Source organism: Henckelia pumila, chromosome 4 (genome assembly GCF_033568475.1).
Source record: "Henckelia pumila isolate YLH828 chromosome 4, ASM3356847v2, whole genome shotgun sequence".
Classification (NCBI taxonomy): domain Eukaryota; kingdom Viridiplantae; phylum Streptophyta; class Magnoliopsida; order Lamiales; family Gesneriaceae; genus Henckelia; species Henckelia pumila.
The window spans coordinates 225,713,392-225,730,742 of record NC_133123.1 but is presented as its reverse complement, the minus strand read 5'-3'; the positions used below and the strand labels follow the sequence as shown (position 1 = coordinate 225,730,742).

Below are 17,351 nucleotides of genomic sequence, written 5' to 3'. Positions count from 1 at the left end.
GACAACATCAGCAAACTTAACATCTCTGTTAAATCAACCAACACGGGCTGATTGAAGACATCATCTACATACGTCAAACATTCCTCCGTACCATTCTGTAACAAACGGTAATCAACAATCAATAAGAAAGGAATTCTTAATTCAGGAGTTTTACCGGAGGAAATCCATTCGTCTATCATCTCAGATCTGAATCTGGCAACTGTCTGAAATCAACCTCGGTTGCCCTGTACTCGGTTAATATACTACATCGATAATATAATCAAATCTGATAACCGAAGTATAGTACTGTTCAGTACAATCAACTCCCATCGAATCAAAGTTCAAAAATTCGAACTAAACTCACCGCAACTAATTCAGATACTCAAAAGTAGAGGAAGTATTAATCTAACTTCTCAATAAGAAGAAAAAGTTGCATCAATATCTAACAGCAACAGAGTCGAAAGACTAGAATCGAACAGTTACCTGCTTCATCATCGTCAAGAGCAGTTAGAGTCTGTGAATCCTCGAGCAAGTACTAAAGCCTTGCAGTTGGTAACCAACTAACTGAATCCGTCGTTCGTCGATGTAGTTTAAAAGAATCAAACAACTGATCGATCTCTTCTAATAAGCTTTCACACCCAAACTCATTCTCAGAACTCCTCAGAGTTGAAGGGTTAACAGACTGAAATCTCATCAGTAATGCTTCCATCAGTTCAGTCACAAAACAAATCTGTACAATCGGGTTCGCTACTAGTTGAATCCTGTTCAAACTTGCCGAGTAGAAAATCTTATTCAAGAGGATTAGGACACAACATCTCAATTACATCTATCCGGTGTCCAACAACCTGAGCTCGACATACTCATTCGATCTCTAGAGTATTCAATGCAACCAGTAACTCGAAACAGTTCGTATCTCAAATACTTCATGCTTTAAAATTTAAATCACATATCCAAGTAATTCAAATAATTCTCAATCATAAAGCATGCTCGTATTGTATTTAATAAATCAATTAAATAACTCAAACACATGCGAGAAGCCAATTCAAGCGGACTCGATCTACCCGCTCACTCTAGTTCAGTCCAAGAATCTTATCTCTCTGATACCACTTAATGTGAGACCTCGATTCTATCTTCTATTCTTTAAGATAAGGCAATTGATCAACACAATCTAACTAAAAGGATTAAGGCAATCCAAAATATTTTTTTTTAAAGGGGTGCTCGCTCGATCGGTAAAATCTTACCGATCGAGCGGGCCAAAACAAACCAAAACACTGCCCAAAGTTCAGGACCCCCGCTCGATCGGTAAAATCTTATCGATCGAGCGGGAACAAAATGTCAAAACCTCTGCCTCGCTGAAAGGGGTGCTCGCTCGATCGGTGAAAGTCTGCCGATCGAGCGAGACACTTTGCCCAGAAAAAGTTGGTTTTTCTTCTTCAAAATCAATCCTCAACTCTTCCAAACATACAACAACAACATGTATAAATTCATTCAACATACAATAACAATACCAGGTAGTTCTAAAGTCATATATTCAACCAAATATTAGAACATGCTTCAATACTCGATTACAATACCACAAAATACAAAAGAGTTTGAATTTAGTTCAACTCCTAAATCCAAGGGCCTCACTTCTATTCTCTCAACCACCTAGCCATGCTGCCTCTGACTCGGTCCTGCCCCACCTATTGCCAAGTACACATACAAACAAAGACAACAGCCGGATAATCCGGTGAGAATAATATTCACAGTAAAAGAGACTAACATGCTATCAAGTAAACATATCAAATCATAATATGAATTCATTCTTCAAATAATCAATTAATCCAATCAAGTACTGAATTAAAATGATATGCATGTCTTTAAAACTTCTGGATTATCAGACTCAGATAATCGAATGGAATTCTTCTTTCTTTCTTTCTTCGGTTTGGGATCCCGAGGTTAAAATATCCAACAATCACACCGAACTCCCCTCTCGAGGTGGACGAGACATATTTTAATCCTCTAGACTCCAGAGCATTATAGAGAGTTTATTTGACAAGGTATAAAATCTCCAACCAAGTCACTCAACTACAATCTCTAGATCGTCTAATCAAATTGAAATGAATCGAGGCTCAATATGAATGCATATGTCATCTCATGCATTCTAATATTATTTCAATCATCAATTCATATAAGTATTCAATCATGCTTTCATTCATCAATTCAAATAATCATTCAATCATGATTTCGTCAAAATAAATGCATATATAATCTCATGCATTCAATTATCATTTCTTTCCTCAATTCAAATAATCATTCAATCATGCTTCCAAATAAACATTCAATCATGATTCCAAATAAGCATTCAATCATGCAAGTATGTGATTTCTTCAGAACACTCAAATCAAGTCGGATTCGAGTTAATCTTTCCATTCAAGTCTAAGTCGTCTTTTACCTTAATCGCTTCGAAGGTACTTCAATCTGAAATCAATAATAAGGATAATAATCAATATCCAATCAAATTCATTCAAAACACAATCACACTTCTTCGATTGATAAAATAAGAAATTCGATACTGTACCGACTTCAATCTTCCAAACTGACCAAAGCTACTATCTCGCAACTCTGTTGACTTCACTTCAATCTAACAGAAGAAGTCATAAGAATCAATATCGACATCCAAAAGCTCAATCAAACTCGATACGATCAAAATATTGAACGAAGTCCAAAACTCAAACTGACGGCATAACGGCTATCAACTGATCAAACCGGAAACGCAGACAACAAGATATCAATTCAATAAACTCATAATCATCTCAATATCATCAAAACAATTCAAATCCTTCAAATCTAAAATCTCCAATTTCGAAATAATCTTCCAAAAATCAAAACAATTCCGAACGACGCTCTATTTCAAAACCAACAGTCGTGATCGAAGAAAAACTTACTATAGAACGAAGCTCTCGCAGTCGTGATCGCTAATCTGCCTTCAGAAATAAATTTCAACGGACGGATCGAGCTAAAATGGAAATCCCAAAGCTTGAAATCACAAAGGGGCGGTTTCCATGGAGGATCACGTTGAAGGGGATGAAGATGGAGTGATTAGAAATTCAACAACACTTATAAATATCTAATAAATCCAATAATTGTGTTTTAGTCCCTAAAAATTCTAAAAATTGCATTCTAGTCCCTGATCAAAATCAAATCCGCCCTCAACTTCTAAAATCTCTGATTATCTCAAATAAAGTCCATTAAGATAATTTTGGGGCGTTACAAAAGACATCCTCATAACATCCCCTTCTTCAAATTCATACTTAGCCTGCGAAAAAATTCCTCGCAACACTTTGACACATTTATCACGTATTCATACAACCATCAAGTAACATTTATCAAACACAACACTTCCTCCATCAAAATCGACAAGGACCACTTCAAAAAAAATTCCTCGCAGCAATCTTGTGCATCACATATATCATGATTGCAATAAATCTGTCTGAATCAAAAAGTCAAACTCCACACTCAAATCTCAATTTAAGGCAACAGACAAACATAAAAAAAATTTCGAAAGCAAAGAACAACGATCCAACAAAAATTTATACACAAATCGTGGATATAGAATGTAGAGATGAGTCAACGAGACACCAAAAAATAGGAACCTATCGAAAAAGAGAGAGATTGAAGGTTTTTACGAACTTTGAGAGGGAGGGTGGAGTTCCAGGGCTGAGATCTGCAAATCCAATTCGGCGGCCGGAGGAATGTTGTATTCGGGCTGTTTTTGCTCACCAATTCGCGATTGATCGACGATTAGGGCGTCAGAGATGTGCTGGGTCGAAGCGGCGACGGGTATAACCGGATTGGGTTTAGCTTTTCTTTCTCTGTGTTCTTTATTCATATAAACGTATATGTATATGTGTATATATATATATATATGTATATATATGTGTATTTGTTTTAAAAAAAGAGAGAGAAAAGACAATGGTTTTAAAAATCGTTGTAGTAGACCCCCAAAAACACGCTTATAGACAACGGTTCACCTCATGTTTCTGGGGTAGTTTTCAGCAGGCATTGGGTAGCACTCTGAGTTTGAGCACTGCATATCATCCGGAGACTGATGGACAGTCGGAACGGACGATACGTACACTTGAAGATATGTTGTGTGCTTTTACGATGAATTTTGGCTTGACTTGGCAGGATTAGTTACCTTTGATCGAATTTGCCTAGAATAACAGTTATCATCGCAGTATTGATATGACACCCTTTAAGCCATTATATGGTCGACGATGTCGTACTCCACTATTCTGGGATGAGGTGGGAGAACGACAGTGGAGGGTCCAGAATTGGTACAGCAGATTGTAGACAAGGTAGATTTGATCAAGCGGAGGATCAAAGCTGCTCAAGATCGACAAGTCAGTTATGCTAATATTCACAGCAGGCCACTTCAGTTCGATCCTGGTGAATATGTATTTCTTCGAGTGTCACCTTTCATAAAGGTGATGAGGTTTTGTTTGAAAGGCAAGTTATCACCTCGTTATATTGGGCCTTTCCAGATACTGGAAAATATCGGTGATGATGCTTATCGTTTGGCGTTACCGTCATATCTTTCCAGTATACATGATGTTTTTCACGTGTCGTTATTTCGCCAGCGAGTATAAATGTTTATATGTTGCATTTCTGTGACATTATTATGTGTCATGATGTATGTTTTACTGTTTTCTATATTCATATGTCATGTGCACATACACGTTGAGCCTATACCTTGTTATACCCTGATTATAGAGCCGCTCAACTATATACTTGTATATAGTCTATTACTGGGAGTACCGCGACTGCGGGGACATGCATGTCTGATTACTTTGGTGTACTAGACGAGTGTGGTTGTACCCAGAGGTTGATCCACGAGGTTGCAACACCATATGTCATTTGTACTGAGCATGACTTATCAAATGACCCATTACCAGTCATCACGATTGCATGCATCATATACATACATATGTTTACTCATGTTTATGTATTGGGCGTTAGTCGCTCACGTCCAAGTTATTATCTTGGACACACCATTTCATGGGACAGGTCGCAGGATGGACGAAACTGGTAGTTTGAAGCAGGACTAGGAGTAGGAGCTTTCAGTGGGCATTTTATACAACAGGATTCGATATTGCTGTATAATGTTTCAGACAGTTTTATTTTAAGTCTTTTCGATATGGTTGTATCACTACTAAGTTTAAGCTTTGAACTATTGTATTAAGTTTGATATGCAAATTATGGGTTATGTTTCCGCATGTTTTACTCTGTTAAGTGATTATGTTTTAATTAAGATTAATGCATGTCATAGTTGCCAGTTAGTAGATGATTCAATGCAGGGTCACTACACACACACACACATATATGTATATCATGTGTATATATGCATATTAGGAAAGTGCATGTGTTTCACGTGGGTAGGTAATTAACCATTGAAAAAATGGATAAGAGATGATGCAACGTTTTGCACATCCAATTGGTGAATGTCATATCAACGATATACTCATAGTAGATGTCCAGATGATCAAACACCTATAGATATATGATTTTTATCATATATTAAATATAATTGAATCCATGTTCATACGTGACAAAATTATTATATATTTGTGTTACAATGTAGGTATAAAAATCGTCAAAGAATTAACTTTTTTAGAGCGTAGCAACTTCGCGTTCAATTAGATTGGTCAAAAATTCAATCCACTCGATTTTCCGAACCCTAAAATGGAAATCAAGATATGAAATGTAAAGTATTAGATACGTTTATATATACACACTAATGAGTACTCATTTTGTTATGCATGCATCTAATAAATTTAATGGGTGAATTTTGCACTAATTTTGGCTAGGGGTGATTTTTCGGTATACCTTACTACAAATATTGGTATGAAAAAAATTCATATCGATACCGATAGTAAAATTCCGAAACTTTGGTACGAAAAAAATCCATATTGACACCGTATAGATACCAAAACAAAATTTGGTATACCGAAAAAATGTCTGTATATCGAAAAAATTTCGGTACGATATGCTATCCCTAATTTTGGCAGAGCAAGCATAGGTGTTCAATGTGGTGAAAGATAGTAAGGGATTGGTCTATGCTACACCGGAAGAGGTACACCCCATTTTTCTCTAAATGTTCACGCAAACATAATGTGAAAAAACCAAAAAAGTTATTGATGGGGTCCATATTTTTTTTTCTCAACAAGATGTTCACGAGAACATCTAGTATATTTTAGAGTGATGTTCGCGTGAACATCTGAAAAAAAAAATACTAAATGAGGTGTATTTCTCAATGTAGCATAGAATATCCTGATAGTAAGTACCGTTTGGACCTTGGCACGGGCAAAGGGAGACATGGGGGCATATCCACCCAACATGAGCTTGGAGAATAATATCGAAATCCCCCCTCCATCTTTCGGAAATTATTATTCTAGCCTCTTCATTGGCCGAATTTGCGACTTAGCCCTTATTTTGTGGAGATAATAACACAAGCCTTGTTAGGGAATGAAAAATAATGGTTGTTATTGTGTTATTTGTTATATTGATTGATGTTCGGCACAAATACATCCAACATGTCATTTAAATTTATAATCTTCCCTCCACAAGCTTAATAGATTATTTAAAGAATATTTGGTATACGTAGTAATATTTAATGGTCAATATATTATTTACGGAATTAAAGGTGAAAATCTGGCACTTGAAACTAAAGATAAACTTAATTAAAGAATGAAAGAACGAATAGACACAAGTAAATAAAGTTTCATAGGATAATTACAAAGAATATAATTGAGTTTTACAATCACAAGGCATGAATATACATCTATTCACAAACTACAATATTCCAACTTCTTTTTTTCTTTTATTTTTTTCATTGATTTTATTCTTTCTTTCTTTCTTTCTTTCAATTTTTTTTTTACAAATGCCAAATCCGTACTTGTTCCTGCCAAAGAAAAATATTAACAATATTAATAAATACAAACAAAAAAATAAAAATAACCTCAAGTCCAAAGAAAAATATTAACAATATTAATAAATACAAAAAAAAATAACCTCAAGTCCAAATATTACTTGAGTTGGCATCAATCTATATGAAATGTATATTCAGGATAAAACATTAACTTTGTAGTATCCTGATCATCTCCCGGTGGATATTTCTGCCACCACATCCTAACACCCCGCAATCATTTATGTGCATAAGAATTTGCTCCATTCACCGGGAAAATTAATCAACGAATGACGTACATTAATCCCACCACCATGCGACTCAAAGAGTGTTTGCAACCTCTAAAAAATGTGGGAAGTGAAAAATGAAGAATCACTTGCTACCTCGTTTGGATAAAAACATGATTGTGATGAGAAATGTTGAAACGTTTAACGAATAGAACCAAGTTTCACGATATCGACTGACCTGTATAATGCTTAGGACTGAAAAAGAGTTAAGGTGGCTATATAACCATTCTTCATCACCTGTGCAGGTTAGAATCAGGAGAAAAAAAGTTAACAATGCCACAGAACCATCATAAAAAGCTCAAGAGAGGGTATACCTCTAAAGCAATGTGTGGATATCCGTATACAAAGGTAGACCCAAAAGGATTACTGGTGGAGCCTTGAGTTTGAATAGCAGCACGACCACAATCACCAAGAATTTCCTGCAGAATATCACACATACAGTACTCAGTTGAACGGACGTCGTCACGTCACGCTGTCCGATTAATACAAACTGTAGTATGCAAACCACCTTAACTTGCTCCCACTGCGTGCTGGGTGTGATAGCACATTTCGGTGCATTCACGTCCTGATCAAATGACCCACTGACTGCGAATATGGAACAAAAATATAGAGCTTAGTTTCATCCATTTCCTTTACAGCCAAAAATATGAACTTATATATCAATCAAAAACCTACGGTCAGAACTGTATATCACAAAGTTGCACTTCATGTATGAATTGAAATCTGCATGCCCGGGATAGTTGGTGTGCAGCACAAACTTTTTGATTTTGTGAGTCTGCAAAATTGACAAAAACATTTTTGCAGCATCTTATCCATAGGTTCATGCAGTTAGTAGCGAAAAAAATTGAAGGAAAGAACTCACGTGTCCATCAAATAAAATGTCCATGCCACGGGTAAAATAATTGTAGAAGTAGTCACCGCACAAAGTTGTCCGTGGCCGAGTATCTGATGCAGAATGAATCACCATTTGGTCTACCTAAATCACCGACGAATATAATTACCATGATACCAAGGTATTGTTCACGAGAAAATGAAATCACACACTACCTGTTTTTGATGAATTCCACAGGGGCGCCCCAATTCAGTCCAAACGTCCTGTGTAAGAAATGAAGAGGAATGAAATACATGCCATCTGCAGATGACTGTAGGCAGATGAAAATGGCATCAACATAATCTAACATAAATAAAATAAAAAAAGTATCAAAACAGAGGCCCGTTAAAGAGAAAAGACAAACAGCTTCTGACGTCAATTTTTCTTTACATGAATGTATTGATGCCACTAGTGATGGAGAATCAGCAGTAGCAACAAAGGCCATGAATGACTAAGAATTGTTTATAAATTATAGTGATAGTAAGTCGAAAGTTAATGACAAGTCAGGCAATCCATAGCATACTTTTATTTCAAAATGTCAGACCTGTGGTGATGCACCAAAAGGTATGCGCTGTCCACCAACTGTAAACCACAGTTCTTCCCCTAACTGCAAAACAGAGATGTGAAGGGCACATTTAATCAAACTGCACGTCAATTGTATGTCGAAACATACATTGATTGCATGTCGCAGTTGCTCCACATCTTATGAACAGATTAACCATGAAATGCAAATGACAACAGATAATACTTGCCTTCACTCGCACTTCTTCCATGTAGAGGCTGTCAGCTGGTAATGGAGGTACACATGCCTTGACCATTGATGCTCCGACACCAACCTTACTATCTGTAGAAGCATCATAAATAGAGACACGGCAAGTAACTGGAGTCGTGCCATCTGGAAACTCCAAAGGCAGTTCAGCTTTCAAATTGGTGGAGGAGCAAGAACAAAGAACCATTTAGCGTTGTTCATTGGGTATATGTTCAAATAAATAGAGAGATCAGAGAAGGGAAAAAAAAGGAATACCTTCCCTATCATGACAGCATTCTACATATTGTGAGGGGATTGGGAATGCAAAGGACAAGCCCTGCAAAACAATGATATTTAAATTCTCAAGAGATAAATTGGAAGAACAAAATGTGAAAACAACTGATGAATATGATCAGAACAGATATTAACCACACGTACAGGGTAAAACAAAGTGTAGACACCCCTGTCTTTGTCATAAATTCCAGGATAAGTTGGCCCAAAAAGAGCATAGATAGCAACAAAAGTTGCAAGGGTAGATGGTCCACTGGAAATAAAATTGAATGTCAGAGAACACTTGTTAAACAAGAATGGTGAAATGAAATATAAAGGTTAGAGGCACAAGTCCATACCCGACCAACGAAGTGGCATATCGCATTTGAAGACGTTTAACATCAAAAATTTCAACAAGCCGCAACCTCTGATAGTGTAAAGAACAAAAATAAAGACATGTTACATGAATTACTAGTATTACAATGTTTATATAATAACACCAACACAAAAACCATTTCTGTAACCAAAATAACAAACAAATAATCAATATCAAGAAAACCACCTGTGACCAAGGATCAAATCTCAAGTGGAAACCATGATCAGGGAAGCTAATAACAATGTCAAGCCTCAACGGATCCTGAACAACAGAGATGAAATTAAGAGGCTTCATTACTATTTAGAAGATATTCTGCTATCAGTTCATCGCAGAGATGCAGACGTACAGTTTCTGGAGGACTTCTCAAAACTTACAATAACATACAATATAAATGCAAGAATTGTCGATTTTATGCCATCAGGCTTGTTATTTGAGTATTGTAAAGCTACAATAGTCCTAAATTTGACAAGTACGAGAAAAAAATAAAACCAGACATGGAAGGACAAATGACCGCGAAGACTGATAAAATGAACATAAAGTGAAATCTAAATCAAAACGGCCAAACCTCATCATAATACTTGACTTGCACAACATCATAAATGTTGGGCTGCTGCTCTATTTGTGCGAAGGCTTCGGATATGGGCATTCCTGACACACGAGCCAGTAATTAAATGTGGGTTTCTTAATAACTGTAGCTGAATTATGAAGAATATTTGTGCTGACTGGAATAGAAAAATATTCAATCGAGTACCAAAAACCTAAACTGTGTCCTAATCCTGAAAATTTAGTCCTGGGCCAACAATAATTAATTACCGAGAGAGAAAGGTCCGATGCCAAGACCAGGACGGAGATCAAGCACGATGGAGCCCATGGCGGTGCCATTGCACCTGCGTCTACTTCTCTGCATATTGGCTCCGATGGGAAGTGAATGGGGAGTTTGATGAACAAGGGCGACGGCAGGATTGTGTTTGGGACTTCGGGTGGCCTAAATAAGATACATACCAATACCATTTAATGTGAAAAGCATCATTGATAAAAACTACTGCGTCAAAATACATGTTAAACCTAACATACCAGAATCAGCGAAATTTAACCCAATACACAAATTAAATCAATAAAATTATGTAGAGTGATGTAAAATAGAACAAAATTTTGGCATATCTACTCAAAACTCCTAGTTCAGAATTTTCCTAAACTCAATTCGAATGAAACATAAATAGTTTGAAGACGATGTGTGGGCATCTACATTATGAAGACTACGTATTTTTTATTTAGTCCACGACAATATCACAAAAGATGGTTTTAATTAAAGTAAGAAACTAATAAATTGTGAACGCACAAAAGCAACTTAACCGTAAAACCTATAACATAAGTTTAGAATATATAGAGCCAACAGGAACCAGAGCACAAACCCAAACAAATATTTCTTCTGAAATCAGCCATTAAAAACGAAAGATATCATCTCAAATTTTGATTTCAGACAAATCATAAACCCAAACAAAGCAGATTCAATGGAAAAAATTTACTATAGCTCGAAATGGTTCAAAACCGAGTTTGATTCGAATCATTTAATCCCTATTTTGAGCCAATCCATTGCAGTAGGAAAGAAAGTAAAAAACTTTAATTCAAACAACTAACCCAATCGATTTGGATGAACACAAACCATTACAGTTAAGAAAAAAGTTGAAAAAAATATCAACCTGCACACCTAGAACACGATTCCCACAGGCCACGACACACATTTACACATTATTAAATTTGTTTTATACCATAAGCAAACATGGAATCTATTTGTATTAATCAGAACCAACTATAAATAAAGCTTTACAAACTAAAATCAAGAGAGTGATTCCCTCCAAAGCCTGACTTCAATTACAAAACAATGGAACCAAAAAACACACACAAAAAAATTAATAATAATAATAATAATAATAATAATAATAATAATAATAATAATAATAATAATAACAACAACAAATCTTTCTGTAGATGGACTGAAAAAAAATCAAATTTAGCACGCAATTAAAGCTGAAACTTACAATTGTATGCGTTACAATTAGATTTGTTCAATAATCAACGAATCAGTGGAAAATCAAGAGTCTTTCTTTGTTTGATCGAGAAGCAAGGGGTGAACGTGAAAATGGAGATGTGAGAAATAATTGGTGTTATACGAGAAACGTAAAATTGCAGTTTGCTCCCACAAATTTCATAAATAATTACTTGACCCCATATACTTTCAATTTGGGCTTGCAAATAAACAACAAATGGGCTGGATTCTATGGGCCATCCAAACAACAGATAAGTCAAGGCTAATAATCATACTTATATCCTTTTATCATATCATATCATAGCAAGTAAATGTGGTGGTTACTGGTTAGCTACTCAGCTTGCTTGATAAATATAGGTCAATTTCATTTTTTATCATCTGGTCAATTAAAGTGTTTCAACATATTATTTGAGTTAACATATATTATTTACTAGCGTCTCAGAGCACGCGTTGCATGCTCGTACAATCATAATTTTATTTTTTAATTTATTTTTGTTTTCTAAATATTTGTAATTTAATTATAAAATAAAAAGATTTGTAAAAAAAAAGGAAAATAAAAATTTGGAAAACAAAAAAAAAACTAATTAAGGGTATTATTGGCATATTAAAAAAAAAAACTCACCAAAAGTTAGTTACTATTCACTCCTCTCCCTTAATTAATAGTATAGATAAATTATTTAGTACAGGTGGTAATGCTATCATGATGGAGGGATATTTGATTTGATTTATAAGATGTTATGGTGAATTAATTTACAAAATAACGAATTTAAAGTAACGGAAAAGAACATTTAATGCTATCTCTTAATATAAATTAAAAAACCTACACAGAGTCTCACAAACGAGTCTTATTATCATGAACATCTGTTATTGGACATCCATGGACAATGCGATATATTTGCACGAACATGTTAACTGTTGGTCTTAACTTTGGAAGTTATACACTTGATAATACAATAATGCAGCTGGGGTTAACTGTTGGCAACGAAGGAGTTATCAAGAAGTAAATAGGAGTTGGTTTTTTTTGAATCTGTTAAAGAGGTTAAAACCAACTGGCTCATGTCTATAAAAACCGTGTATTCTGTAAAAACACACTTTGATATTTTTGATCCAAAATGGAATAATAAAGCTTGTTGTGGTTTTGGTTGCCGTGGATGTAGGTTGAAAAACCGAACCACGTAAATTCTTTTGCAATTCATTTTTCTTGCTCATCTTTGTGTTACTTGTTCTTTGATGTGTTCGTGAAGTGATCGAGTTCATCTTGTTAGCTGGAATCAATGTGTATTGCTATGAAATCTTATCAAGAGCCAAGGTTCGGATGAAGTTTGAGATTGAAATGTTCAATGGAACTAGAGATGTAAATGAGCCCAGCCGAGCCGAAGTGTATCAGGCTCGGGCTCGGCTCGTTAAATATTTGTCGAGGCTCGGGCTTGGTCAGAGCTTTTGTTTTGAAGCTCGGGCTCAGCTCGTTAGGGAATTACCAAGCTCGCGAGAAGCTCGAGCTCAGCTCGTGAATAGCTCATATATCTTACTTAACGAGTTTGGCTTGAGTTCGGCTCGTTTTCAGGCTCGTTAAGCGAGCTCGTTTTCTGGCTCACTTACGAGCTCGTTCTTTGGCTCGTTTACGAGCTCTTTCTCTGGGTCGTTAAATGGGCTCGTTTTTTGGCTCATCAAGTGTAAATACAATAAAATACATCTCTATAAATTAATTATAAACTAAAATTAATAACAAAAAGAACATCCCAAAATTTTATATCAAACTTCCAAATACCATATAAAATAATATCAACATAAATTAGTAACCAAAAAAAATATTTAAGTACATAAATTTATTGCTCAATGGATGTGAATTTGAAGAGCTTTGATTTTTTTTCAGATTAATAATTCGAATGTTATCAAGAAAATTGTGGGAAATGATTTAAGGAACAGTAGAATACAGGAAAAATGAGGTCGAGAATGTGGATAGAGAGGATTCTAGTTTTCAACAACTTGTGTTCAATTATTGTTATACTTAACATTCTCAATGTCTGGATCACAACAACCCATTGAACAAACACCAAAGTATGGATAAATATCATATTAGCTAAAGATCAATTTAAATTAAAGTTGTGATGTGTAATGCATCGACACTTTGAAACAAACAACTTGCATATGCAAAGGCTTCTTAATCTGACATCGTTTGCTTTTCTCAATTTCTAAAAATCAAAATTTGACGTGCATTTCCCATGCGTCCAACAGATGTCCAAATCATCATCTATTTTAAAGGTCCACCGTCCATATGACATTCAGAAGACTCTTGAGATGCAAAATTGAAGTAAACAACAAAAGGGACAGCAATCAGATATGACACAAAAAGAGAGAGACGATAGAGAAATATTATCAGAAAACAATATTGAATCACAGCTCATTGGATCACAGCTCCAAACTCAGATTCATACTATATATTTCCAAATTATTCATACCAAGGAGATTCAGGCCGAAGATGACAGCTCCAAACTCAGATCTTGCGCAGCTTCAGCCCCGAACAGATCGCGATTTGGGCAGAAACAACCATCAAAACCAGCGATCCAAAGCTCAAATCGAATCTATGGATGTAAGGAAGAAAAGCCCTCAAACGGATCGAAGTTTCGACAGTGGATGAAGGAGAAATGAGCCAAATGAGGGAGACGAGAATGACGGTAGTTGGCTATAGGGTTTTCTTTTCTTTTATTTCTTTCCTTCAATTCGTGTTTGGTATGTACTGTGTGTACATAAATGTCCAATGCTAATATCTTGATTATAAGATTGACCGACCCGAACTTTTAATTTCAACAGGTGGGTTTAAAAAAATAATAATAATAATTTCAACAGGTGTGTTATTCTAATATATATCTTATATCATTTAAATATTATTATTCTAAAATACATATTTTTAACTCACTTTACTATAAAAATTAAATATGTATTTTATATATTTTATATTTCAAAATTTACTAATACATATTTTTATCACATAATTATAAAAAAGAAAACTCAATTCGCATAGCATTTTTAAACAAAATAAATAAATAAAAGGCAATGATTTAACAAAAATAATAGAAAAACACAACGGTTAAAAACATTGTTGTCGTAAAGCTCTAAAATATCATTCAACATAATAGTTTTAATGATCACATAATAAACATCATATTGTTTAACAAGAGTGCTTTATAGTTTTAAGTTTTAATCGTATTAAAATTATGTTTTAAAATTTATTTGATCATTGATAAGCTTAATTTTATTACCTACACCTATAAAATGAGATTATTATTTCATAAATTATCTTAATTATATAATAATTTAATTAATTTTTCAAAATATACATAATGTGTTATAAGATTTATATCATAATCTTTTCATCTCAATTATATAGACCTAATTTTTTTTTCACACAGATAAAAAAAATCATTGAAAAATAATGTATAAAAAGTTCTTATTTTATTCATGTTTAATGTATGAAAAAAATGTTTCCGTATTTTTCATTATTATAAACATGTATTGGTGTAAACAAAATTGCTAAATATATATACATTATAAACCAGTATATTTTACATTTGAGATGAGATAAACAAGGAGAAAATGAAGTTGATATTGTTGTTTTTCATTTTCATTAGGCCATATTTACAAGTCAAATTTTTATTTCATTAGGGAGGTTTTTCTAAATAATATAATAGAATTCATGTATTTAAGAAATTATTATATTTGGTTAATATCACTCGAAGTATATCATAAAATTTAAAATAAAAGAATTATTAATATTGTTGTGAAAAAGTAAAAAATTTACGGTAAAAAGTAAATACTCCAAAACTCAAAATATATCAAACTCTACAATTTATAATATTTTTCTCTCAACTCAATTGTGTTTTTCATCACAAATGAAGACCTATTTATAGATCCACATTTGAGATTAGTCCAAAAATTAATACATCATCATCTACATCATCACACACTAATTTTCCATATTTTACAACTCAATATTCAACATTCAATATTCAATATTCAACATAATAATAATATATTTTCAACACTCCCCCTTGTGATGATGATCGTGATATGATGATTGTCTTCATTACGTGTTTTATACTGCCTCGTTAAAAACCTTACTAGGAAAAACCCAGTGGGATAAAAACCATAGTAAGGAAAAAAGAGTGCAGCCACGTAAACTCCCCCTCATGTTAACATGAGTGATTCTTCACATATTCCATAGATTGCGCATCCCAATGTTGTATATATGCTTTCTGAATATCGTCGTGGGAAGTGCCTTTGTGAAGAGATCTAATGAGTTCTCACTTGATTGAATGTAACAGATATCAATATCTTTATTCTTCTCAAGCTCTTGAGTGTCGGCAAAGAATTCTGGGGGGATATGTTTGGTTCTGTCACTTTTGATGTATCCTTATTTCATTTGAGCAATACATGCAGCATTATCTTCATATAGTGTCACAGGCTTCTTGTCTACTGTCAATCCATACGATATTTGAATATGTTTGGTCATTGACTTTAACCATACACATTCACGACTTGCTTCATGTAATGCAATAATCTCGGCGTGATTTGATGAAGTTGTTACGAGTGTTTGTTTCTGTGAACGCCAAGAAATTGTGGTGCCTCCACGAGTAAATACATATCCGGTTTGGGAACGTGCCTTATGTGGATCAGATAAATATCCAGCATCAGCATAACCAATAATACTTTGATTGGTGTCTTTTGAGTACAAAAGTCCCAAATCTGTCGTTCCTCGTAGATAACGGAATATATGTTTAATTCCGTTCTAGTGCCTCTTTGTTGGATATGAACTGAATCTTGCCAATAAATTTACAGCAAAAGATATATTAGGTCTAGTGCAATTTGCAAGATACATAACGCACCAATGACACTTAGATATGGTACTTCTGGACCAAGAATAACTTCATCATCTTCACATGGACGAAATGGATCTTTTTCTATGTTTAATGATCTTACAACCATTGGAGTACTTAATGGATTTGATTTATCCATATTAAAATGTTTAAGGATCTTTTCTGTATAATTTGCCTGGTGAAAAAAATTTCCACATTCCTTTTGTTCGATTTGCAAACCCAGACAATACTTGGTTTTTCCAAGATCCTTCATTTCGAATTCTTCCTTCAAGTACATCATAACTTCTTGAATTTCTTTATTCGTTCCAATGATGTTTAAATCATCAACATATACAACAATAATTACACATCCGGATGTTGTTTTCTTGATGAAAACACAAGGGCATATTGGATCATTTATATATCCATTTTTCATCAAGTGCTCACTTAGCCGATTATACCACATTCGGCCGGATTGCTTTAACCCATATAATGATCTTTGCAATTTCACATAATAAAATTCTCTGGGTTTTGAATTTTGTGCTTCAGACATCTTAAATCCTTCAGGGATTTTCATGTATATATCACTATCAAGTGATCCGTATAAATAAGCTGTAACAACATCCATAAGACACATTTTCAAATTTTCAGACGCTGCCAAACTAATCAAATATCGAAACGTAATTGCATCCATAACATGAGAATACGTTTCTTCATAATCAATTACAGGTCTTTGAGAAAAACCTTGTGCAACAAGTCTAGCTTTATATCTGACTATTTCATTTTTCTCATTTCGCTTTCGAATAAAAACCCATTTGTATCCAACAGGTTTTACACCTTCAGGTGTGAGGACTATAGGTCCAAAAACATTACGTTTATTCAGCGAATCCAATTCAACCTGGATGACATCTTTCCATTTTGCCCAATCATGACGAGTTTTACGTTCACCAAAGGTTTTTGGTTCATGATCCTCG

General features: G+C 34.4%; 1 protein-coding gene across 6 annotated transcripts; it reads right to left on the bottom strand.

Moving 5' to 3' along the window:
• Positions 1 to 6,721: 6,721 nt before the first annotated feature.
• Positions 6,722 to 14,249, bottom strand: LOC140863692 (PHAF1 protein At3g51130-like). 6 transcript variants are annotated; one of them, XR_012144005.1, is made up of 16 exons: positions 13,984 to 14,249; positions 10,291 to 10,462; positions 10,043 to 10,125; positions 9,664 to 9,738; positions 9,461 to 9,528; positions 9,270 to 9,375; positions 9,108 to 9,168; positions 8,832 to 9,002; positions 8,628 to 8,686; positions 8,260 to 8,307; positions 8,075 to 8,188; positions 7,888 to 7,987; positions 7,721 to 7,797; positions 7,527 to 7,631; positions 7,033 to 7,449; positions 6,722 to 6,922 (listed from the first exon to the last, which is right to left on the bottom strand). XR_012144005.1 is itself a non-coding variant. In XM_073267293.1 (16 exons), exons 2-15 carry the CDS (start codon positions 10,382 to 10,384, stop codon positions 7,402 to 7,404), a joined length of 1,209 nt encoding a protein of 402 aa, XP_073123394.1. In that variant the 5' UTR covers positions 10,385 to 10,462; positions 13,984 to 14,249; the 3' UTR covers positions 6,722 to 6,922; positions 7,391 to 7,401. The 6 variants fall into 6 exon arrangements, 3 of the variants coding, with proteins under 3 accessions (XP_073123394.1, XP_073123392.1, XP_073123391.1); XR_012144007.1 differs by having other exon boundaries at positions 7,102 to 7,449; XM_073267293.1 differs by having other exon boundaries at positions 7,391 to 7,449.
• Positions 14,250 to 17,351: the final 3,102 nt, after the last annotated feature.

Coding starts and splice junctions, on each gene's coding strand:
- LOC140863692 (XM_073267293.1), bottom strand. CDS start 10,384: ATGCAGAGAAGTAGACGCAGGTGCAATGGCACCGCCATGGGCTCCATC. Junction 9,003..9,107: donor ATGCTGTCATGATAGGGAAG/GTATTCCTTTTT, acceptor CCAATTTGAAAG/CTGAACTGCCTTTGGAGTTT. Junction 8,687..8,831: donor AGAAGTGCGAGTGAAGGCAA/GTATTATCTGTT, acceptor TTTTGCAGTTAG/GGGAAGAACTGTGGTTTACA.